Source organism: Etheostoma spectabile, chromosome 7 (genome assembly GCF_008692095.1).
Source record: "Etheostoma spectabile isolate EspeVRDwgs_2016 chromosome 7, UIUC_Espe_1.0, whole genome shotgun sequence".
In the NCBI taxonomy this organism is placed as follows: domain Eukaryota; kingdom Metazoa; phylum Chordata; class Actinopteri; order Perciformes; family Percidae; genus Etheostoma; species Etheostoma spectabile.
In genome coordinates, this window is record NC_045739.1 from 12,749,726 (window position 1) to 12,775,633 (window position 25,908).

Genomic DNA, 25,908 nt, shown 5'->3' on the forward strand with positions numbered 1-25,908 from the left:
CATATTAATGTTGAAAAACCTCATAAAGTGAAAAAACGTTTATCACTATTATGATTTTTAGCTATGCTGATCGAGCTAAGAACATCAAATGCAATGCTGTCATCAATGAGGATCCCAACAATAAGCTGGTGCGTGACCTGAAGGATGAAGTGGCTCGACTGAAGGAACTGCTCCATGCCCAGGGCCTGGGAGACATCCTAGACAGTGAGTTTAATTCTATCACAGCAGGTGCTATCTGCATTCGCACAGCTTCTACCTTCTCTCTCAGTGTCTACCACACGCTAGTAACATCTTCTTTCTACTTCACTGTCTGATTTCTGTAAATCAATCAACCTTTGTTTTCATCGCCTGTATCCATGCCCAGTACATAAGTAAAAGGACTTGTATCAGCTTTAAAAAATGTTTTACCATGGTATAATACTGGTTTATTATGCCTCCTTACAGAGTAAAATGTATAAAGCATGTTTTGTACTATGTATAATATGCACTACAGAACACTACATTGTTAGAATATTTAAGATTGCACACTGTACAATTAATATTATTGAATGCAAATATAAATTGACATATTTGGCTGATTTTGACTGACAACACAAATGATAGTTTAAAGCTGCATACTTGATTTGCTGTACACAAGAGTAATGGCTCATAGCCTAGTCAATTACAGACATAATACACCCATTAATAACTTCTAATATCTGCTAATTAATAACCTGTCTACTTGCTAATGCGTACTTAGATCATGCCTAACAATATGGCACTAAAAATTCATTCCATACCAGTTGTTTTCTCATTCTCGTTGTGGGTGTCATCCAGCTCACTAAGAAATGTCTGTAACCTTTTCCTTCTCATTCTATTGGCGCTGACCTCTGACCCTTCTCATCTTTTCCTGCTTCCCCTCAGTTGATCCTATGGGGGATGATTGCCCAGGAAGTGGAATCAAATGTGTGTGTGTATATGTGTGGTAGTCATGAATTTGCCCTATTAATAATAGCTAACATTGCTTATGCCCCCCTTACCTGTATATTCAATCTGCTACCAGCTTTGCATGCAAATGCTAAAAAAGAAAAAGCTTGATAGGAAAATAAAAATGCAAGACTTCCGCAGGTGTGCTGATTTGGCGAGGGTTAGCATGCCACTAGGTTAGCATGCTTTGTGCTTGAATGTGGGGGTGAAGCAGCTATTTGCAGGCTCAAATCAAACTGTATCACAAGTAAGTTTCTAATTTCCCTTTCAGAAACATTACTTTTAGAATAGCTTGTCTGTCTTACCCACCCCCAAGGCACCCACACCGTTTTCTTATCTGCCTTTTACTCACTTTCTCAAGCTTCTTTTCTTGACGATGGTCTTTCTGCTTTTTATTTTTTCTTTACTAACCATTTGCTGCAGGTGACAGTGCTCAAATCTTTAGAATGTTCTCAGTTCTCAGTTCTCAAACTGAGGTTCAGAGCTACAGTCGGAAAGGTGCATGATTTTAAATTTTTAAGTAGCCACACATGAGGTGTACTGTGTGTATACGAAATTGACTAGCTTGATGTGTTTTGATAGTTTATGTTGAATAGTTAGTTTGCTACTGTAGTGTGCCCTCTGCTGTATCCTCAGAAATCCCTAATAACTCCTCCTTCTTGCCCTTTTGTGCTAATAAATAAGTAAATGTTTTGTTTTAACCCTAGTTCCTGAGCCAGGGTAAAAGCATACATTTGGTTTCTGTCATCCCACTACATACTAGTAAAGTTGAGTGGCTCACCACTTGGCTGTTGATGTATTTCCTTATTTTTTTTGAAAACTGAAATATGATTATAATGTCACTGGCCACAAATCTCAGCACCTCCCAAATAACTTAAAGTTACAGTTCTTAGAAGGCCCAGTCTGTCTCAGAGGTCCTTGAGGCCATTATATTGACATGAGCTGCCTGACCTTTAGTGATACTGCTGTGGCTCCGTTATTTTGTGTGTGTGTGTGTGCGTGTGTGCGTGCTGAACTTTGGCAGCATGTATCAATGACCCTCATCTGTCCTCCCTTTGGACCCTCTTACAGTCTCAATCCCATCATGTACTTGATACACTGATTAGCAGTTTTCACACAGTGTGTTCTTATTCAAGACAAATGCAACTGAAGTGCTCAGAGTTAATTGCTCTGCACTCTTTGAAACATTAAAACAGCCTTCTGGAAGAATTGGTGCAAGCACTGTTGTAAACCACCTGGAGTGAAAACTGCTTCTCTCTGCAGCTGACCACTATGTTGGGTGTTTGTCTTTAACCCTTTGACGTAAAACTTGTGTCTTACATTGGTCTTCCCTCCCCTTTGTCCTTTGTCTTTTCCCATCTCTTTCTCTCCTCTCTCTCCCCTCCTATTTGATGTTTGGTTCCACCGTTTTATGTGGTTTATTTCCCCTATCTTGCCCTGGGCCTATCCCACCTTCTCTGTGTTGTGCTCTCTCCCTCTTTCTCTCCTGTTGTTGGCTCAGACCTCAAAGACATTCAGAACAATAAGCATAGATACTTGATAGCCTCAGAGAATCAACGCCCTGGCCATTTCTCCACAGCCCCTATTGGTTCCTTGACAGCCTCACCATCCTCTGGATTACTGTGCAGCCAGGGGGGCCTTCAGTCAGTCACCAGCATTCAGGAGCGGATCATGTCCACACCTGGGGGAGAGGAGGCTATCGAAAGACTCAAGGTAAAGTTAGCCCGTGTAGACTGCAGCAGTCAAATCACACTTATGTTTTGTATTAAGAGAGAAGTTTGGTGACACTTATGTTTTGTGCTAAAAGAAAGGGAGAGTCCCATAGCTATCTGCCCACTCAGCTAAAACCCTTAACGTTTTGCTACTTTTATCTTAAACTTAAGTCCTTTTTTTTTTTTTTTTAACTTACCTTTTTTAAACATGCCCTCAGTAGAGATAAAAACTGCCCCAAGGTGGGCCGGGGGGGGGGGGGCAACAGGAGGGCTTCTACATTTTTATGCAAGGCATGAGCTGAAATGTCAATTTCCATAATATCTACGTATACACACACACTTTGAACATGATTAAAACACATTCATAATAATAAATAAATACTGTTGAATTTCATCCTCTGGCTACTCTTCTATATATATATATATATATATCTTCTCATCAATATTTTTTCCACTTCCTGCTGTCATAAAAGTGGAGGAGTTTCCCTTAGTTCTTGTTGATTGTTATTAAAATAATATATATATTATATAATAATAATAATATTATAAGCACACAATTGTTAATTAATATATTAATAATTGTTTCTCACATTCTCAAATTGCATAAGAAAATGCCACTTTTATTACATATTTGAAAAGATCCCATAGTAGTTAAGGGCTGCAGTATTTAGTTATATATTAAGTAACTGTAGAAGGTTCATCCTTCCAAAACACTGACAAATCTGTCTGACAAACGAAACGATTAAAAGTCTAAAAAACAAAAACAAAATCATACCAACTTATAATAAAAGCCTCAAACAGCACAGTTTAATATTTTTTCAGTAAGTTAGAAGCCCACACTTAGCCTTCAATCAAAACACGCTTTGCTTGTCCTCACGTGGCCTCTAAGCTTTACTTCGCTCCCACTCGCAATAGACCTCTCACTCTGTTGATAAGGGAGCACATAGCATTGCAACCAACCATGAGGAGCTGCAGTTTCCATGGCAACCATGGTGACCAGTCTGTCTGTCATCCAATGACGTCAAGCACCAACGCAGATACGAAGGAAATTGGACCAAAATAGATCCAGTCTCATTGGCTTTAGGCTTTAATAATGAGACATATAATACTTACATTCTTTGATCATTAAAGGTGTTGCAGCTATGGAAGTGATACAGAAACAAAGATTTTTACAATTTAGCTAACATCATTTGTGACTATTGTCAAACATAATTCAATAAAATTAGATGACCTTATACAGAAGTGCATTATTAAAGCTTTGCAGTAACAAATGCCAGAAAAGACCAATACCCAGAAGAACCGTCTCTCACTGCTATAAAAGGATAATCAACCGCCTCAGCAACTGTACTGGGTTACTATTATGATATTGACTTTGTTTCGCAAGATCTCCAGTTTTGTTTGCAAGTTCTTGACTTTGACATGGAGGAAAAAAGAAAGGGAAAATAAACAAATTTAATTTAAAAAAAACATTTAGTGGGAAAAACTCATTTGTGAGATCTTGACATGGTTTTGCGAGATTTTGAGTTTTATTTGCGAGATCTTGACTTGAGAGGGAAAAAAAAGAAAGGAAAATAAAACATCTTGACTTTCACCTGCAAACACACCTGTAAAAACACACTAATGGTTACAGTAAGATAAGTTGGTTGTGTTTTCCTCACACTTTTCCTCTGGTGTTCAGGAATCAGAAAAGATCATTGCCGAGCTCAATGAAACCTGGGAAGAGAAACTGCGAAAGACAGAGGCAATCCGAATGGAAAGGTCAGTACTGGCTTTCCTACCTCTACCTTTCAAGGGGGAGATATTTGTCATACGTGTGCCTCTAGCCCTCCTTTAATTTGTCTGTGTCCTGTCAGTGTTAGAGAACCCCCCCCCCCCCCCCCCCCCCCCCCATAAATCTGTCTTTGTCTTTTCATCCCTTTGTGCTTTCTGTCTCACTTTCTTCTTCACCTATCTGTCTCATTTCAACTGCACTCATCTTCCCATTTCCCTTTCTTTTGCTGTCGTCACACTCTGCTGCACAAACACCCCTCTCACACCCTTTTCTCCCCCTTCATCCGCTCATCTGTGGCTGCAGACATAAACCATGTCAGTGTCTGTCCATTCAGTCTGACTGGTGCTGTTCTCTGCCTGTTGTCATTCCCCAAATCACTTACTACTGCGTAATATTTCACATCATCACTTCTCATCCTCTTTCTCTTATCAACATGCAGGCTCTTTGCTGAAAAATGTAGATAGTATATGTTTCCCTGTTGCAGAAATTCTTCGCAGATATGTGCAATATGCCGTCTTTTTAAGTTTTGTTTCTGACAAATGTTTTTCCTCCAACACAGGGAGGCCTTGCTTGCAGAGATGGGTGTGGCAATTCGTGAAGATGGAGGCACGTTGGGGGTCTTCTCTCCTAAAAAGGTAGAACAGACATGTGACATAAGCACATATGTTAGGGGACTGTTTCCCATGGGTGGTGATGCACACGCTTCCACCCATCACTTCTCACTTCTGTTTCTCATGTTATCTTTTTCCATGAGAACCCTCCCTGTACCGTCACTGTTTTTTCTCATCTTCTCACTTTATTATTTTGTCTGTCTTTCCGCTCCATTATTTGCTTCCTTCAAATACTCAGCTTAGCCATGAAGGGACATTTGATGAGCAGTTTGGTTGTTTTCCAACCAAGAAGGTTTGTTTAATTGAATCAGCAGATAACTTGCCTTTCCTTCACTAGATGAGTTTTAGTTTAGTCTTTTGTTGTGATTTCACATCATAAATGTGCAGATTTTCCCTCATGGTTACTGCACCTCTTGCATATATCTGCATTTTGTGTACTACATTTACACAGACGACTTGAATTAAGGTTTATCTTTGAATATAATACTTGGCTCTGAGAAGATTATTCAAACTTTTCCTTTAGCTCCTTAGAGCTGTTAGCGCTGAGGCTTATTAAATTACAGGCGATGGGGTCTTCTGCTTACTCTCCTTACCTCTCCAGCGTCTTCCAATAGAGGATGTGCAACATAATAGACCTAGAGATGTATATGTATACGCTTCTTGGCCTCAATTTATTTTCTTTTAATCACTGTTCAGTTTTGATGTCACTAGATCAGCTGTGGTTTCAGAAAATTACCCTCTTTTAAAATGAATTCTTCATGTTTAAACCCCCTCCACCGCTTATTGATGTGGTTTCTGGTTGTTGTTTTTTTACGTACGCCTTCCATTCATTTTTTTTCTCTCCTTTCACTCACTGCCTCTCCATTGGTTAGCATTTCGTTGAGAAGCCTTGTGATCTTTTTGCAGACTTTAATGGGGTGTTTTCCCCCAAAAAGGTTGGTGGTTTGTTGGAGTAGCTGCTAGCATTATTTGTAGTGGTACTGTGATGTATCAGACTCTAGAGCTGTTTGCACTGTGTCAGTGTGATAATTTCACCTGTCACTGACAGATCATCATCATTTCTAGTGTTGGTATACTTTTGGAACTGCTGAATATTAATAAAAGTAATGAAATCCAAATGTTTTTGTGGTAAACTGTCTAACTCTTATGTTTCATCTGTAGACTCCACACCTGGTTAACCTGAATGAGGATCCTCTCATGTCCGAGTGTCTGCTCTACTATATCAAAGATGGAATTACAAGGTAACTTGAGGACACTGAAATGATGCAGAGGATGTAGAAAGGTTCTGAATTTTTTACAGGCAGTATCTCTAAACTACTACTTCTCTGAAAGTGTGTCTTGCTTAACATCAAAAGAGAAAAAACTGAATACAGAGTCAGAGGAAACTGGCTGCAACTGAGGGACTGATCACAAAGAGTTGTGCTTTCTAAAGTAACTTTCCTCCCCTCTTTGTCCTTTTGGCCCCCTCAGGAGACTATTCCTGTTGAGTTTTTTGTTACAAGTGCACCTCAGGGGGACAATAATAGATGACAAAATCACAGACAACAATACTACTGCTTTAGAAGTGTTGCCTTCTAAAAGTAATGGTTTAAAGGTTCGATTTAACTTCTGCTGACTTTTGGGCGAAATGGCTGCCAATACGATCAAAGGGCAGACTTCATTCTCTCAAACTTCTCTGATTGTTTTAGGGTGGGTCAGGCTGATGCTGAAAGACGACAGGACATTGTTTTAAGTGGAGCTCACATCAAGGAAGAGCACTGCATCTTCCGCAGCGAGAGGAATGCCAATGGAAATGGTGAGGCATTATGAGTTTCCTTTCCTTTGCCTTGGCGAATGTGTAGTGGATATGAGAGTTGATCGCATAGTTGATCATTTTTTTGCTCTAATTTAAAGTAGAGATGGTCCAATACCATTTTTTTTGCTTCCCGGTACCGATTCTAATACCTGAACTTGCATATCGGCTGATACGAGTACTGATCTGATACCAGTGTGTCATATATTTTATTATGTTTTAACAACTGTCTACTACTATCCCTGTATGGATGTGATATGATTTCTATCTTTGTTGTTGGTCTGGCTCAGGTTAAACTCTTTGTTCAACTCCAGTACTTCCCGATATCAATACCAGTGTTTTAGGCACTATCGGAGGCAGTATTGGAACATCTCTAATTTTAAACTTTGGCAGTATATGATATTAGGTCATAAATATCAAGAGTCAAGATTCATCTTCTGTTGCTAATGGAAACATTTATGCCTTAAATGTCAGTAGTCACTACATACACTGGTTTAGATTTTTTCCCTTTTTGTCTATTTAAAAATGACTGCTGATGAGCTTTTCAAAATGAGTCACTGAAAATTGGTTGATGTGTTTCTGCTGAAGTTATCGTCATGCTGGTGCCCTGCGAGGGATCGGAAACCTACGTCAATGGCAAGCGCGTTGAGGATTCAATCCAGCTTCGTTCGGGTATGTTATTTTTGTAAATAATGTTGTAAATAATTTGTAAATGTCATATTTCTATTCACTCTGTGAATTATGAGATGACTGTTTTTTCTACTAACTATAGATAATTGAACTCATATAATGGGTGTTTCCCGTGGCTTCATAAATCAGAGTTGTACAATATGGTTCATAACACCCCTTGTTATGTTAACTAAAATAAAAACATTGTCAAACAAAAGTTGGAACTTGGAGAAGGAACCATATCTTTTCTATTGTCATGCTCCCATGTTTATTTCTTCCCCATCTTCTTTCAGGTAACCGTATCATTATGGGAAAGAACCACGTGTTCCGGTTCAACCACCCAGAACAGGCCCGAGCTGAAAGGGAGAAAACGCCAACTGCCGAAACCCCTGTGGAGCCGGTGGACTGGACCTTTGCTCAGAGAGAGCTTCTGGAGAAGCAGGGTATCGACATGAAGCAGGAGATGGAAAAAAGGTGCACAATCTATCCTGTTGGCTGTATTTAAATACACTTTTAATAGTGTCTGACTTACACTATATTATGAATTGTGTGATGTATTTCACAATATATTTTACTTATTTATGTAGGCTCACTGAGATGGAAATCTTGTACAAAAAGGAAAAAGAAGAAGCAGACCAACTTCTGGAGCAACAGCGACTGGTGAGTTCAAATAAGCTGGAATTTAATCAAACCCACTTTGTGAATTTAATGGACTTTGTCTGTAAATCATCTTGTTAAAAGTTGTAGACAAGTAAGTACTAATAACAGAGTGGGTTTAATATATATATGTTATGTCATGCTTTTTGAAAGTTAGCTATAATTAAAGGCAGCTGGAAGAATCTGCTTATTTGTGATATTTTGTGTGTGATTTTGAGTGAAATGACATGGAAGTGGTATTCAAAGTTAAAGCATGGTTTTCCTTTTGGTCAATTACAATTGGAAAGCTAGTTTTTAGTTTTTTTGGTGATAGTTTCACTTGGTCCATTTAAATCTTACTAGTACTAATTTTCACTCTGACACTTTAGAGTTGTGTGAATCACACTTTAACTCCTGGCGCATGTCTGTTCTTTTTGCATGGAAGGTTTTCTGGTTTGAGACGGATGAGCTTTTTCGCGCCTCCCTTTTTCTGTAGCAATTTGATTGAGCAAGACTTAGATTGTAAAGTTTTCCCTTTTCCAAACCCCTGTTTTCACTTTTTTCTTGTGTCTTCTATAGTGGATTTGAATCTTGCAAAACAGCAACTTACAGCTAAAGTTGATTTGATATTACAATCAAAAATGAATTTAAAACATATTGAATATTGATCAGTAACTCATTGAAACACATTGCTTTGTTTGTACAAAGTGACGCTGCTTTTGCATGGTTCATGTTAATAGCATGTTTTCTTAACTCATTCAGTACTGGTTCTGGACTAAGTTGCAGTGTTTGCTGTTGAGCTAGTCAGCTTTTGAAGTGGCTGTTGATTTGCTTGGATTAGATTTCTACCCTAGTTTTCTTGCTCTGTTTTATCCTGAGTTTGATCTCTTCAATGCAGTTGCTGACATGTACAATGCATTGTGATAACACACATTTCTGCTGTAGTTTTTTGTCAGATAGTGACAATGTGGTTTCTCATTGACTTCTTTGGCTACCTCTCTTTGCTAGCCTTACTTGGCATCTGTGTAGCACACTGAGGGCACGGCTCAACAACAGAGTTGTCACTGCTTTCAGTTGAATCAGTGAATCACAGACTTCTTCCATATTCCATGGTTTTATGTGCAGAGCTACAGGCATAGGTATTCAGATTCTGAGCGATATAACATGTCCAGTTCTAACCATAGATGCAGTGTCATACGCAAGACCTAAATTATCTGTACCAAATGGTTGTGATCTGTAATGTACTTTGTCTACAAACAAAATGAGAAACTGCATTTTTTTCCAAACTAACATCTTTCTTGTAGTGGATTAATACTTACCCTCACTCTTGCCTGTCCTCTCTCTACTGGCTTTCTGATCAACTGCAAGAACACTGTCTTCTAACTCACTGCTAATACTAAAGCCACTCAAACCTTCTGGACTAAAGGGAGACAGCTCCCAAATCCATCTACATGCATGCCACTGTAGCATGTTTGGGATCCAGCTTTCAAATCACAAAATTTTCAAATAAGAAGAGGAATGTCACAAAACAATACAGAAGTGCTCCAATCAGTAACTATCCTCTATTTTGATATTGCTTTTCTAATCATGATAGACATGCTTTACCTTTACTTTTAATATCAATATGCAGCATTGGGAACAATATTGTTAAAGCTGAGATCTGAAAAGCCTAGTTTTTACAACAACTGAATGTTTAAATAAATATGAATTTATTCAGACCACAATTTCATTAGAGTGAATATGAGAACAACAAACTGACAAGCAAGAAAGTCAATGGAAGCCACAGAATTTTATTTGTTTTTCTGTCTTTTTTTTATTTTGAACATGATTCTGGATGACTGGGTTCTGCATGATGCCATTCATCTTTTACAGTAAGGATGTATGCCCAATATTTAAAGACAACATAATTACAGTGTAATAGTCATCGTTGGTAAATATCCTTAATCTCAAAATTCTGAACCGCGTCTAAACTGACATTATATTCAGATTTAACTTGGTTGAAGTTCCCATGTTGCATATTTATACCTTTTATTCATTCTTTTTTTTAAAGCCATCCTTTCATTCTCTCTTTCATTTCCCATTTTAATTTCTCCTTTTTTTGGGGGCCCTTTGGTTTGTTTCCTGTGTTGTTTTCTCAAGGATGGAGACTCTGATAGTGGGGATGACTCAGATAAGAGGTCTTGTGAAGAGAGCTGGAGACTGATCACTTCCTTGAGGGAAAAGCTGCCCCCCAGCAAGCTACAAACCATAGTAAAAAAGTGTGGATTACCCAGCAGTGGGAAGATAAGAGAGCCAGTTAAAATGTACCAGATCCCTCAGCGGCGCCGCATCACCAAGGACTCCAAGTGGGTGACCATCTCTGACCTGAAGATTCAGGCAGTCAAAGAAATTTGTTATGAAGTAGCGCTCAATGATTTCCGCCACACACGGCAGGAAATTGAGGCCCTGGCCATTGTAAAGATGAAGGAGCTTTGTGCTAGCTACAGTAAGAAGGACCCCAACGAGCGGGACTCGTGGAGGGCGGTGGCTCGGGATGTTTGGGACACTGTAGGGGTTGGTGATGAGCGCATTGAGGATCTTATAACCAATGGACCTCGAGCAGGAGTGGTTGTTATGGATGACCTAAAGGTGCACATTGATAAACTTGAGGACATCTTGCACGAGGTGAAGAAACAAAATAACATGAAAGATGAAGAGATCCGTGCTCTCAGGAACAAGATGGTCAAAATGGAAAAGGTCCTTCCACTCATCACCCCAGAGAGCCAAGAAAAGCCTGCTGTAGGCACTTCTACTTGTGCCACCAGTGCTGCCACGACTCCAAGCCCTCGAGATGGAAAACCTCCGTTGCCTGAAAAGCTTGATGGAGAGGATGGAGATTCACAAACAGGCCAAAGTACTGGAGATGACTCAACCCTAAAGCGAGGCCACATGCGCTGGATGCGTCAGGAGCAGTTACGACTGAAGAACCTTCAGCAACAAGAGATCTCCAAGCAGCTCCGCCGACAGACCGGACCACACCGCTTTATACCCCCAGAAGACCGCAAGCTGCGATTCCCCTTCAAAAGCAACCCTAAGCACCGCAACTCATGGAGCCCCGGTACTCATATCATAATTACAGATCAGCAGGTCATTGAGCTAAAGGTCCCCAAAGAAGCTGTAGAGGAAGAAGAGGGAGAAAGCCAGGCTGGAGAATGCCTGCAGTCTAGAGAGAAGATGGCTGCTTCACTAATCCAAGTCACTCCCCCACTGCCAAGCCCATCAGTCCAACGCAGGAGCAAAGACTTGGAGCAAGGTTTAAGCCAGGGTTACAGAAATAACTATAGGAACAACCAGAACCAGCAGCCCTATGAACGAGGCCGCAGCAACTCTTTCAATCACCGCCAGCGGCCTTCTGGCTCCATGGAGTCTCTGCAGCCGTCTGAAAGCAACAGGAGGCACACGCAAGCTTTCTACCAGCCCCGCCACCATCAGAATCAGCCAACACATCCCCAGCCACACCATCAACAACAACAACCTTGCTACTATGATAGCATGATGTATACAGATAGCAGAATCAGTGGCTACCAGCAATACCATCCCATTGACCACGCTAACCATTCAATCCCCTTTCGGGCACCTCCTCGAATGCGCAGGCAAATGTCTGCTCCAAATCTAAAAGCCAGCAGAGAGACGGCAGTCTGAGTGGAACTTGTGAAATGAGGAACTAGTTTGATATACTTTTAGTTGGCAAACACATTACAGATCACAACAACTCAGAATCATGTGAGTCAAACAGCTCAAACCGACTTTTGCACTCAGTGTGTTATTGGTTGATCCAAAAGTTTTGTTTGTATTATAAGAAGACATTTTATCATCCTCTTCATGATATATGCTGTTTTATCAGTTTTTGCTACATTGTGTGCGTCATCACTAGCATTTGGAGAGTTTTCATAAGGAATTGAAGCCAACAGATGATAAAGGGACTGCTTTTTCAGAAGAGACATGCCATGCCTACTTTCCTCATTTTTCAGCATGTGTGACAATTCATCAATCACGCTTTTATTTGCCAAATTATATTCATGGTTGAATTTCTGAGTTTACATTTTTGCCATTTTAGTATTCATTTATCATGAATGTTTTTAGCCACAACATTGAAGTGTCTTATTTTCATTAAGACTTTTGTTAGCCCAAATTAGGAACCTAAAAACAATATATTTATTTATTTCTATATACCATGTAACTGACTGTTGGGATGGAATAATCGGTTCTCTTCACAGTTTTACATTTTGTGTTGTACCTATTATAAATCACCATTGGCCTAGATCTGGAATCAAAAGACCATGATGTTGGACATTTTCAAATTGATTATGGAGTAACTTGATGCACTAGTCATTTGTGTGATTGCCTTTTAAATAGACTGAAATATTTTTTAAAGAAAGTGTTATTCAAAAAGTGCCTTTTATGCACTAACCATATTAATCCCGTTGTGCATTTAATATTCAAATTTTCCTTTCCCTTTTTTTTTAATTCAGCACAAGGTGTCAGCTAAAATTTGCAAAGTAAACTTCATAACTTACCTAATCAACTAACTTTTAAGTAATAATATACTGATGTATTAAAATTCTTAGTAAGCTGCTTGATGCCAAACCCTTTTGATTTCTTTCTTTTTAGATTCATTTCATATATGTAACTGCCACCTACCTGTATTTCAGTACTTTGCACTTCTTCGAGTCATGAATAACTAGTTTGTGAAGACACTAATTGTAATGTTAAGCAATAGGTTACCATATTCCTAAAACTGTTTTTATTTTAAACTACCCACATTTTATATGTTGGTATATTTTTCTCAGTACGTTTTCATAATAATGCCATGTTCTCTCAGAATCCTGGCGTTTACTAAAGACCCTATCAAATGTAAGGTCACTATGCTGAAATGTTCGGAGATGAACCTTTCAATAAGATAAAGTTCCACAAAATTGTATCTTTTTGAAGGTTTCACTATTACCAGTCCTGAAAGTTAAAAACAATGTCCTGCTTCTTTCTGTATCAAATAGACATCATGAGCTTTGAACTGAGCCTTAAAACTACTTTCTGGGTTTGTAGTTCACTAAGGACCCTCAGAGTTCCCCGTGTTTTTCAACTGGATGTCCCACAGAGTGTTGTCATGGCTCCCAAAGAATTGCCTTAAGAAATGTTTGGGGGAGGACAAAGACTTGAAGTCTTTGCATAATGTTATATGGGAGAACTATCCATGTCAAATGAGCCACATAGTCATGCAACTGGATAGATATATCAGAGTGTTGAAATGATTTGCCTTAGTGCTCTAGCTTATTCTTGTTTGAATTAGCAGCAAGTCTGCCTGTCTATCTGTCTTTTCCTTGCTGCATTCGTAGCTTTAAAATAACTCATTAGTTATAACATTTAATTACCAGATGGCTTTCAAATAATTTTAGAGAAACAGTGACACTCAGCAGCATGGAAAAGACCTTTTGAGGACTATCAAAGAATGATAAAATGATGTTCTGTGTTTTATACTATTAGATTTGACAGTATATATTCTGCCTTACTATGCTGTAACAAAAACCAAATCATATAATGACATATGCAACTCTAGTCTCTACCTTATGCCTCATGTCTTTTAACTAATTTTGCATGCCCTTACATTTTTTCCTCCCTAATAAATGCTCCATTTAAGAATGTTATTTAACATATGCACTGGTGCTGATGGCAACCAGGTGAGCTGGAAAGTACTGTATACAACATCAAATGGACAGCGTACTGTTCTTTTGAAATATACAAATGTCTGTGTTAGGTCTCAACTCAAAGTGTCCGTTGAGTGTTGTACGTACACTTTCTGAATCTGCAATATCGAGTGCCTAACTGTGGCTGTGTACCAAGTTGTGTTGCTCCTTAATCAAGCACTTTGTGCAAACATGAAGTGCATTTGTGAACAAGGTAAGGATATACTGAATCCCTGTGTTGCTGGAGGATTTCTGAAGTATGACTGAAATAAAATGACATGATCTAAGTGCAATTATTTGTGATACATGGGTGGTATTTGTACTTCACTGCCAATAAATCAGTTCATGGACAGAATCAGATCTCTGCATACATGCACTAGGGCTGAACAATTAATCGAAATTGCAATATGGACTAATGCAATATTTAAATAGCAGATGGTGCAATATATTTTAAAGGCAAAATTAATATCAAATAGTACCATTCTGAATTAAATATTGAGATGCTGCAGCAGCGCTGTCCTGGCCTACAAATATTATTTGACAAACTTCAGAAAAATCGTTGTTTGGTACAGACCTTTGCAACAAAAAAAATCGCACCATGATCATTTTAATATATTTTTCAATGAAAAAAGGAACAAGGATGCGAAAATGATCATTCCCTTCAACACTGAGAATCATATCACGATTGCAATATAAGTCAAAACAAACGCGATTAGAATTTTTTTTGTTCCAAATCATTCAGCCCTAGTATGCACTGCACAGCAGTGACCATATGAGACACTATACGACACTTCCGGTCAGATTAAAGGCTTTGTAAATGCTTGAATTAATAAAATTTACATTTTATTTCTAAAACATTCAATTTAAAGCTTGAACCACATACATTTGTCCCTATAAGTTGCAAAAAGTCTTTTTAGCAATTTCTTTTTGTTACCATCATCATATAATACTACATCATGACAGTATGTGTGGGACATTGTCATAATATAGTATAATAAGATGACTTCATCCCCATCCCATGTGCAGGAAAGTTGGATTAGTTGGTATTCACCGTACCTCATACCATCTACATAACTTTAGGCATTAAAATTAGCCTTTGCCATTTTTTGTAATCAAATGCCATATTTTATAATTTGTGAATTTAAATATTTACATTTTGAAACTGGTTTAAATACTGTATAGAATGCATTGTGTTACAATAGCAGCTTCATTCAGATAACTACATTTAGTAAAACTTGCTTTTTGGATATCCAATCTTTTCCGAGAATTCAGCTTTTGGCTTGTTGGTAGAGTTTCAGCAGGGTGGCGTTTAATGACGAATGAAAAGGCTGCATTGTCTTCCCAGAAAACACTGAACAAACAGGATGAGGTCATTGTAACCACAGCCTGTCCTGCTCTGATGATGAGGATGGCGCCCCTCATTGGATTAGTTGAATTAGCTTCGACCAGCACCTCCCTTCTCCCATTCCAGCTTTTTCCCTCAGAATATAACATATTTCATTGTTTCATGAAGTTTAATTTTCAGAACATTGTATACTTATTTCCCAAAAAAGATCTTTTCAAATTTTAGTATATAGAAAATGGAAATCATTAATAATATAATAGCTTCTTGTACTTTTTTTTTTGTCAACAGATTTGGTTATTCTGTTTTTAGGACAGTAGACATAGGATTATTGATTGTAATAAATGTTATCCTCACAGATCTTCAAGTCATCTGTAGCTTTCACTGCTAGCGTTTTTAAATACGGTACATGCAGTATATAAAAACACCCTTATATGTACTATTTCATCCATATCATTTTTATCCATGCATCATTTGGAACAATAACCAAAGTTTTCAGAACTGGTCTTTAATGTCGAAAAACTGCATGTATGTTTGTAAGAATTGTCCATGTTCTCTTCCCTCGTCCCTATGTGTTGGTGTCCAGGTGTACGAGAGCAAATTGCAGGAACTTCAGAAACAGGTGGAGACTATTTCTCTGGTAGCTGAGACACCTGATGAAGAAGAGTTGGAGGAGGAGGAGGAAGAGGAAGGTGCGTACTGTAAATCTTTAGTCATGCAGAGATTTCTTTACTTCATGTATTTAAGCCCAAAAAATATATAAATAAAATTGTTTGTTTTCTCTTCCACATTTCTGTCCAGAACCTAGACTTCTGGGATGTGCGTATAGTATTTCCTCTTTCATGATCAGAAGACTTTAATATCAACTTCATTCAGATTCATTCAAATCAGTTAATATTTCCATACTAATTACGCATTTAAGGTATTAAGTCAAACTAGTCCATAAGGACAGTATTCACTAATTACTTTGAAATAAAACATACTACTAATAATAGACCATACTTATTGTTTTTCAAGTTTAGCCCATCAACTACAAATTGATAATAATTGACTGGCAACAATTTTCCAAAGCAAGTCATTATGCAAAGCAAGCAATGAATGTATTTTTACAAATTTCCAGGCAGCACAACACATTTGGACTGAGAAGGACATCAAGTGTCTGACTTGATTGATAATAAAGTCCTAATTTTATTCCTGTGTTAACAAACATTATTAATATATTATTTCACCAAACCTTTAACAGCATCAGAATGATTAACATAGACTCCTTATGCATTTAGAGTCATCTCATCCATCAAGGTAATATGATGTTAAGTTGTTAATCAAGTTGAGAGCAATAGCAGGTTCCCATCATGTTTTGAATTTTGGTGATGGGGCTAAACCTTTCCTTTCATTTAGATAACAGCCTGTGGCATATATAGAGAAATTACAAGCATTTCTTCCCTGTTTGTCTTCTGGATTTGATTTTCCTAAAATAGTGCTTTGGAATTTAGTGCTTTTCTGCAGATGATAAATTCTGATCTTGGAGGTCCCTGAACACATCATAAAGAAAAGCTTTTCAGTACAGTCACTGCTTGCAAGAAGTATTGACTTAAAGTAAAGGTGACAACATATTCCACATGATGGATTGAAGGCAGTAATGTAAAGAACACTGGGTTTTTAGTTTGGCTAAAACAAGTAAAAGTGCATGCGCGCACATGCGTGCGTTTTAACATTGGCTGTGTCTCCCTGCAGTGCCATGGACTCAGCACGAGTTTGAGTTGGCTCAATGGGCTTTCAGGAAGTGGAGGTACCATCAGTTTACCTCCCTCCGTGACCAGCTGTGGGGAAACGCCGTCTACCTGAAGGAAGCCAACGCCATTAGTGTGGAGCTTAAGAAGAAAGTAAGCAAAAATTATATTTCAGTGTACTTAATCTTAATTTAGCATTGGTTGAAGGTGGGTTTTCCAGCTTTGAAAAAGAAAAAATTATGAACTTAAGTTATAAATAAATATTTTGAGAAAAAAACACTTTGAGACTTTCTAAAGGAGTGATGTTAAAAGCTAAATGAAACCTGTGCGTAAATGAAGATGTAATTTAGTGATTCTAAATGTTGTTCCTTTAATCCCATAATTGCCTGGCAGCCACGTTAACCATCCTGACAGCCATTGAGCCTTGGGTTTTGGGATGTTCAACTGTGAATCTTCTTGCCCAGTTCTAGGCTCTTCATGATTGATAATGGAGATGGGTCTTAGGACAGGGTTTTGCTTCTATCTGTGATTTATATCCAGGGTTGTTAATTAGTTTAGCATTTTGCCCCAAAAAGGTTCTGGGAAGAGAAAGGCTTCAAAATGAAGCACGGAACGGATTTGTTTGACTTTTCCACCCAGATATATGCAGTTAAATAGAACTAATGACAAAATAAATCTTGGATAAAGGGTCAGTGTTGTCAGTCAGGATCCGGAAGTCAGAATGGATTCTCATGCTTGCTTTTTTTCTTGACTTGGCTTGATGTTTATTCTTACCTTTTCAACCACCTCTCCTATTCTTCAGGTCCAGTTCCAGTTTGTCTTGCTGACGGACACACTGTACTCGCCGCTTCCCCCTGAGCTTCTGTCACCAGAGCCAGAGAAAGAGCGTGACTCCAGACCTTTCCCCCACACCGTGGTGGCTGTAGAGGTTCAGGACCTGAAGAATGGAGCCACACACTATTGGTCCCTTGATAAACTCAAGTAATGCCAATACCATATTTTAAACTAGTCCTGGTTGTAGTTAGATGTTTTAAAATGTAAAAACTTAGCCAGTGCAACATGTCATCTATATTGCCCAGTCAGATTTTTAAATCATCAGTCTCTACAGTCTGCTTTTGCTCAAAGGTTTTTCAGATCTCAATTTTCTCAATTCCTCATTTCTCAATCAGCCTGTTGTCAGATCATATTTCATGCCTTCAGTACCAGAATAAAATAGTACAATAAATAACAATAAATTATGAGACCGACATCTGTACATCTCCTCCATCCATCCATTAGGTGAGCCATGTATTCTTTCTATCTGCTTAAGTGCACTCTGTCATCATTTGCAGGCAGAGGCTGGACCAGATGAGAGAGATGTATGACCGTGCTGGAGAAATGGCCTCCACAAACCAGGAGGACGGAGAGGGCTCTCTGACAGGAAATGACCCCTTCTATGATCGCTTCCATTGGTTTAAACTTGTGGGGAGGTACGTAATGCAATTACATACAGAAGATACTGTATACGTACAATGCTGCATATTTTACTGTAGTTGATCACCAAACATCCTGACATCCTGTTTGTCTATTGGTGCCTGTTTGAGTTCTAAGTTATCGGTTTTGTTTTTGTGGCTTCATTCAGTCAGCTTTTGTGAACCATTTCTTTAAAATGAGTCCATGCATTTACTTACGTTTTTAATTTTTATGGTCAAATTCTGTGTCATGTGTATAAGTGATATCACATGTTTTGGCATCATTTATGTCTGGTGCAGGTGTATGTTTTGTTGCGCATTATACATTATTTTGTTTTTGTCATGTTTATTACTTGATGTTTCATTTGTGATTTGATATGGTGTTCTTGATTTCATGTCACATAAAAAATTTTCATTTGATTTGACATCACATTTTTTCACATCACATTTGTTTTTTATGTTTGTTTTTTTACCATAAATGATGTAATTTATCCGTTGTATTATTTTGCTGTCTGTTGCCATTCTCATGTTGATATCCCTTCCAGTTCATACAAAAGCTTGGTAAGAACATAGTGGATTTGGATAAAGTGGAAATGTGTGGCATTTTGTATTTAATCCTCTTTCAGCCAGCATACATTGGACGATTTATATGTTAATCCTTTTAAAGTGGCATTTCATTTTGGTATAAAATAGTCCTGTTTCTATAAATTGTTGTGACACCCAGCAGCTTCTTGTAATACCGGCTCTTTATTAAATGAATCCTTCTGTTGCATTTGCAATGGCTTCAAAGTAGTAGTATTAGAAAAAATAATTTTCTTAATGGATTTGGTTTTGCTAATCATCAAATTACCACCAGATTGATGTAAGCATGTGCCGTCTTTGCCAATGAATGTATGACTGCTGTTGGTGGTTAATTACTTTTTATTCTAATGATACAAAAACATGTTTATATTTTTTATATTATTGCATGGTTGTATGTTATTTGTTTTAACAAACTAACAAGCAACATAACATTTGTGAGAAAACAATGCCAAAGTGAAATGTCACATCCTATACTTAATGAAGTGGCCTGTTTAACTCTTCTATTACGCCATTGTTAACTTTCCTTGGTTCTTGCCACTGTACCCAAAATACCAACCCGTTCAGCTCCCCCATCTTCCACGGTTGTGTTAATGAGCGCCTGGCCGACCGCACGCCCTCGCCTACCTTCTCCACTACTGATTCCGAGATCACCGAGCTGGCGGACGAGCGCCAGAGCGAGATGTCTGACTTGATTGATGATGAGGCTTTTGTGGATGACACCAGCTCAGATGCTGGCACTGAAGAGGGCTCGGATATCTTCAGTGATGGCCAGGACCCCTTCTACGACCGCTCACCCTGGTTCATCCTGGTGGGAAGGTTGGTTCTCCACACAAAGTCTGGGACTGGAGTTTGGGAGTTTGGCTTGGTTCAGTGTAGTTTATTTTTAATTGCACAGGTGTAGGTTGAAGTGAAACAAAGTAGGGTAATACCTAAATATTAAAGACTGCCGGTTAGAAAACACTTCCTTTTAAAAGGTATGGAAAAACACATGCAAATGAATGATAACAAACATTTTATAAAACAGGTTTCATTGATGAATTCATGTTCGGCATATGTCTATGAAGATAAGATAGTAGATGTTCAGTAGATGTGGAAGTACATTCAATATATCATTTCATGTATTATTTTGGGAGCTGGCAAGTATTAAAAAATGTGAGCGAATACTAAGCATATTCCTTAATAATTATCAGCAAAGCCCTCCATGGAAAGAGAATAATTTCAGAATCAAATCATGTATTCATAGCAGCTTTGCTGAGATAAAATAGACCAGTTTTAAATTTAATATGATTAGTCATGCTTCTGTGCTCACAGGCCTGCTTTGTATGAGATACTTTTAATTTAGAATGAGTTACCAAAAAATTGAAAAGCCACCATTCTTTTCTCTCCGCCTCCCAGCTTGATGGCTCACCAACTGCCACCATTGCAGCGCTGACTGTATTAACTCCCATCTGTGTGTGGACTACATGTATTTGCTCAGTCTAAGTTGATTAGCTGTCTGTCATTTTATTTTTTAATCCTTTAAACCTTGTTTTGATTTGTTTTGATTTTTTTTAGTAGTATTCATAACAATGTATAATTCATTTGGTTTTATAACCCTGTTTGTCTTAACATTGCTCCTGGAATGTATGTTAGATAATATTAATTCACTGGTAGTTGACAGTCACATAACCATGCTTATTTGTTTTTGTTTTAATTCATTGTCAAGATGAAATAATGTGCTGCAGCAGCATTTGAAATCATAGCACACGTACCGAGGCTGTTACCTGAACAGCACAAACGTCATAGCTGAGTGATAAACAGCCGTGCTAATTGTGGCAATGCAGGCTACAAGCCAACCAGACTATAAAACAGACGTAGCTCAGCTAGCTACCTCGTCACTGTGACTTCAGATATTGTACAGATTTATATCTCTGCTTGGCCTTGAGGCTCCCTGCAGGAGGAGGGGCGGGCGACAGGAGAAAGAATAGAAAACCAGCAACATAAGAGAATAGGGGATAACAAATTTGTTTGTGAAAGACTTAGAAAGGATGGTGTGTGTTATGGTTGACTGTAGCATAATGAGTAGAGGTAGGTTTTCAATCTAGATTTAAAAATGTCAACTGATTGAGCTTCTTTAACATGTAGTGGGAAGCCATTCCTGAGATGAGGGGCTCAATAGGAGAATGCTCTATTACCAAAAAAATGTTTGGTTTCTGGGGGGAATGACCAAGAGACCAGCATAAAGGGAGTGCATGCCATTTTATATTGTGTAATAAGCTCAGATAAATGTGTGGCCATGTAGGGCCATATATGTTAAAAGAAGAACCTTAAAATCAGCTCTAGCTCTCGCACTGGGAGCTGGTGTTATGTGACCATATTTTCTAGTTTTTGTCAGTATTCTGGTTGCAGTGTTCTGAGCAAGTTGAAGGCCTCTAGTGGCACAATTTGGAAGACCAGAAAAAAGGACATTGCAGTAATTGAGTCGGGAAGACACAAATGCATGGATTACAGTTTCAGCATCTCAAAATGATACGATGGGTTGAATTTTTGCATTGTTACTGAGATGGGAAAAATATTGTCTTGGTAATAGCCTTGATGTGAGAGGATCAAAAATCACACCAAGGTTTTTAATGCTCGAGCTTTCAGAGATAATTCAACCATCAATATTAATACACAGATTCTTAAACAAGTGACCATGTTTCGACGGTCTTACTGCTAATAGCTTTGTTTTTGTCAGCATCTATTTTATCAAGCCCTGTTTTATCTTACTCTACAAAACAAAATGTCAGTGAGTGTGTGAGTTAGAGACCATGTTACAACACAATAGACCACTCTTTCACAGCCTTCACTGCTGCCTCCCAGACAATCTGTCGTCACCCCATCATGCATTTTAAAAATAACGTGTGTGGTTTGAACTGCTGCAGATATCAGTACCCTGGAGCAATTATAATTCATGTTCATATGGTTTTGCTTATTCCTTAACATAATTGTCACTAATATTTTACTGTATGTTATAGTAGTCTGCACTAGAATTGTTTGTGCTCATTATGATGTTTAAATCATTGGATAGATAGAAAGTTGTCTCTTTGTCACTACTCGGATGATTTAAAATTTTTCATTTAATTTGCTTTGAATGGGCTTAAAATAAATGCAAAAGATGGCAGTTCTATGACAAAACATACACTCTCATAAATACAATTTGAATGTTCTCTGGATCCAGAGACTGCAGTTGTTCCATCCTGCACCAGAATCAGGTTTTTAAGTCTCTCTCCTTTACTCTCAGAGCTTTCGTGTACCTGAGCAACCTGCTGTACCCTGTACCACTGGTGCACCGTGTTGCCATAGTAACAGAGAAGGGCGAGTTGCGTGGTTTCCTGCGTGTGGGGGTCCAGGCTATAGCTGGTGAGTAATTAATGAGATTAATGAGCGAGACTGTTAGGATCTTCATGCAAAGGCTACATCCTGCTAATCACTCATTTAAGATTCACTTTAATGTCCCACATTGTAGGAAATTTGGATTGGGCTTCCACCCATGCTGTATCAATAAAATAAATTCCATACCGTATGCATAAAAAGACACAGCTAGAGGAACAAGAAACATATCTCAGAACAAAAAATAATAACACACACTGATGCTAAATACGTCCGTGTGATATTTCTTTGTGAAGCTAGCTGATTGTTTTAGTTTATCTTTCTGAGAAATAATACAGTTATGTGTAGCACTTTGGTTCTAACTTCTATTATGATATTAATGTTAAAATGTTTTGAAAAGCCACAGATGTGATGGCAAGAAAATTCCCCTTAGATTCCCTGTGTATTCCTTTTGATGTGCTTTGACAGTTTAAGGCAACTGTGTCTGCAATAGATCCTGATAAAAGTAAGGTTTGTCTCTTTGTAGCTGACGAGGAGGCCCCGGACTATGGGTCAGGAGTTAGACAGTCAGGAACCGCCAAGATTTCCTTTGATGATGAGTACTTCAAAAAGGTAAGCCCTTAGTCCTATGAAAGTAGCTTTAAACTTGAATACTTACTTTTTTCTCTTTGTGAGAGAGTGGGAGTACAGAGGAGCTGAGTGAAAAGAGTGTTAGTAAATAAATGATAAAACAATGTTTAATGCAAGTTTACTTTCCCTGTTGAAACATGAAGAAAAGAACGAAAATTCAACAAAACAAAAACAACTTCCTCTGCTGTTTATTAATTTCCTTTTGATTTTTTAAAGACACATAAGAAATATAAAATGTTCCTCCTTATTCATCCAATATTGCACAATAATATATGCATTCACACAGATGGAGATGTGTTTATTCATTTTCTCCATACCAGCTATATACTAACGTCCTCCTCCTCCTTCTTGCATCTATCTCCTTTTTGTCCAATCAGAATGACTTTCCTTCCATGGTGATGACCCGTTCCGGCTTGTCCCTGGAAGAGCTGCGCATTGTGGAGGGTCAGGGCCAGAGTTCAGAGGTCATCACACCCTCAGAGGAGCTTAACAGAATCAATGACATGGGTACGTCTGCCAGACCTTCACGTCTCCACCTCGTAAAGTTTGACCTCTCAGCCCAATGGGAAACCACTTGGCAGATGGTCCTGTTAAATGCAAAAGAGGGCTCCGACTGTATAGTCATGGAAATGAGACTGATGTAGTTTTTCTTACTTTGTGAAGGAATGTTACTACAAATACCAAGCTTCGTATTGTGCGGAAACCAGTCTGATTGAGTTGTGCAAAACTCTGCAGATACCAAGGCATAATTGCAGGTGTAGCTCAAGTCCTCCTAACCTTCCCCTTTGGCTTTCTTTAGACCTAAAGCTGGGTAACAACGGAGACACCAAGCTGAGTTGTGGTGACGGTCTGGCAGGCCAGCTGGAGGTGGGCAGCATCTTTACCTTCCGTGTTACTGTGCTCCAGGCCAATGGCATCCCACCGGAGTACGCAGATATCTTCTGCCAATTCAAGTGAGTCCGCAATACTCAAAAATAAACTGTTGGGTAACTTGATCTTACTATCAAAGCTTTACAGTTATAAGCAGCATTACTAAGGGAGAAACTAATAAATAGCAATATTATTACTAAAGTAAAATATATTTTCATAAAATGTTGTGGACTGTAGGTTTGAAAGTCATAAAGAGCAATGCTAGATTCTAGAAATTGATGAGATTAATGTCTTTTGTACCATGAAGAAATACCCTTATCTTGTTTACAAATAAAGGTGACACACTCATTTATTTATTTTTCTTAGTTTCTTGCATCGTCACGACGAAGCTTTTTCCACTGAGCCTCTGAAGAACGCCGGCAAAGGAGCCCCCCTGGGCTTTTACCACGTCCAGAACGTGAGTGCACATGCTCACACACACACGCACACAAGTTAGAGTTCTGTTTATTCATTTTGACAACCCAATTTGTATTGTTGGCGCAGGTTTCTGTTGAGGTCACAGAGTCCTTCATTGAGTACATCAAGACCAAGCCCATTGTGTTTGAGGTGTTTGGCCACTACCAGCAGCACCCGCTGCATTATCATGGACAAGACCTGATCAGGTTGGTAAATGAAGAAATGATTCTGTGGAGATGCTGTATAACTTTAAAGAATGTTTTCTTATGCTGTAAATATTCATATTTGGTACACTAGATGGATTTCGATTTGTTGGATTTTTTTCAAATGGTTTCTGTATTTTAAATTAATTGTCATTTATTTTAACAGTCCTCCACTACCATCAAGGAAATACTACCCTATTCCCATGCCTTTGTCTAAACCAGGTAAGAATTTTCATCTCATCACACCACATACTGCAAAATGTTCTGCTCCTGTCACCCTCATTTCAGCATGTTTCTTCTGTTTGCTATGAGTATCTCAGCATGCCTCATATTTTCATCCACTTTTCTTTCATTTCTCTCTTCCTTTGGATTTTTTGTTTTTGTCTCTTATTTAATCACTCTCACACCATCCATAATCCTCTTACCCAACGCCATCCTCACTCTTTCAACTCCTGTTTCACGTCCCCTTTAATTCTTTCACCATTTGTACTATATCGTACATTGAAACCCCAGACCATACACGTAAGATAGAGTTGGTCCGCTACCTGATGAGCGGCTATGTGAACGGCAAAGTGCTGGACACGCTGTCCGAGCACGCCAACGCCCTGGCCTCCTCTGCCGTGGCCAGTCTGGAGGACGAGGCTGACCATCTCTCTCACTTCATCTTCCTCCCGGTGCCCAATGACCCTGTGCTAATTGTTCCCAGGCACCATGGTTGGTATAGCGGACACTGTAGTAGCTAAGGCATTAGATGCACCCGTGTTGTATTAGTTAGAATAGCGTGTTGCTTTGCTCATGTGGCGCTCTGTAACTGGAGGCAGTAGCCTCACAAAGCTCTGCAGTGGTTATGCGGGCTGCACCTCGCTCGCTCGCTTTAGGTCTATTTAGCTCCAGTTAGCTCAGTCCAAACCTCCCATGTCGCTTACAAACTGGCCTGAGCTGACACCTTCAGGTACATCTGCTGCATATACTGAATCTTGAGACAAATGCTAAAATGAGTATTTGTCATCATCATAGAACATCACTGACATAGCATTCACAGCATAAATCAGAATCCAGAGGCTTAAACCTTTTTAGGTTTCAGCTGCAGTCCAATTGGGTATTTTTCATGTGGAATAATGTTCATTTCAACCATATTGAACACAAATGAATGTAGCTGTGTGCCTCTGAGATTCAACTGGAACATAATCCTGAAGTGTCAGGCAGCAGGGTGCTGTCAGTGGTGGTGTAATCTGTCATTTAGCTTCTCATAGCTAAATAAGTATGTGCAACTGTGGGTTTGAGTATAATATGTTGTATTGCCTGTTTTCTATGTCCAGCTTACTTCAGTAATAATGGACTTAACACCCTTTTTAAAAGTCCCATGGCATGGAAATTTCACTTTGTGAGGTTTTTTAACATTAATATGCATTCCCC

The 25,908-nt window shown here is 38.7% G+C and overlaps 1 protein-coding gene across 14 annotated transcripts in view; it reads left to right on the forward strand.

Annotated features, from left to right (window-relative positions):
- kif1b (kinesin family member 1B) overlaps positions 1-25,908 on the forward strand; it is a 63,518-nt gene that overhangs the window by 27,535 nt on the left and 10,075 nt on the right. The window contains exons 13-40 of one of the 14 annotated variants that reach the window (XM_032521521.1): positions 62-204; positions 904-945; positions 1,390-1,464; positions 2,546-2,679; positions 4,357-4,436; positions 5,009-5,084; positions 5,299-5,352; positions 5,933-5,995; positions 6,222-6,301; positions 6,749-6,855; positions 7,441-7,524; positions 7,815-7,995; positions 8,109-8,181; positions 15,806-15,911; positions 16,021-16,038; positions 16,954-17,102; positions 17,752-17,930; positions 18,281-18,418; positions 19,027-19,047; positions 19,547-19,798; positions 22,245-22,363; positions 22,860-22,945; positions 23,341-23,470; positions 23,763-23,916; positions 24,200-24,290; positions 24,377-24,495; positions 24,659-24,714; positions 25,006-25,206. In XM_032521521.1, the coding sequence (XP_032377412.1) occupies positions 62-204; positions 904-945; positions 1,390-1,464; positions 2,546-2,679; positions 4,357-4,436; positions 5,009-5,084; positions 5,299-5,352; positions 5,933-5,995; positions 6,222-6,301; positions 6,749-6,855; positions 7,441-7,524; positions 7,815-7,995; positions 8,109-8,181; positions 15,806-15,911; positions 16,021-16,038; positions 16,954-17,102; positions 17,752-17,930; positions 18,281-18,418; positions 19,027-19,047; positions 19,547-19,798; positions 22,245-22,363; positions 22,860-22,945; positions 23,341-23,470; positions 23,763-23,916; positions 24,200-24,290; positions 24,377-24,495; positions 24,659-24,714; positions 25,006-25,206 (3,011 nt within the window). Of the gene's footprint in view, positions 1-61; positions 205-903; positions 946-1,389; positions 1,465-2,467; positions 2,680-4,356; positions 4,437-5,008; positions 5,085-5,298; positions 5,353-5,932; positions 5,996-6,221; positions 6,302-6,748; positions 6,856-7,440; positions 7,525-7,814; positions 7,996-8,108; positions 8,182-10,296; positions 14,183-15,805; positions 15,912-16,020; positions 16,039-16,953; positions 17,103-17,751; positions 17,931-18,280; positions 18,419-19,026; positions 19,048-19,546; positions 19,799-22,244; positions 22,364-22,859; positions 22,946-23,340; positions 23,471-23,762; positions 23,917-24,199; positions 24,291-24,376; positions 24,496-24,658; positions 24,715-25,005; positions 25,207-25,908 lie in introns of those variants that run through there. The other 13 variants (XM_032521522.1, XM_032521535.1, XM_032521523.1 and 10 more) reach the window with 13 other exon arrangements.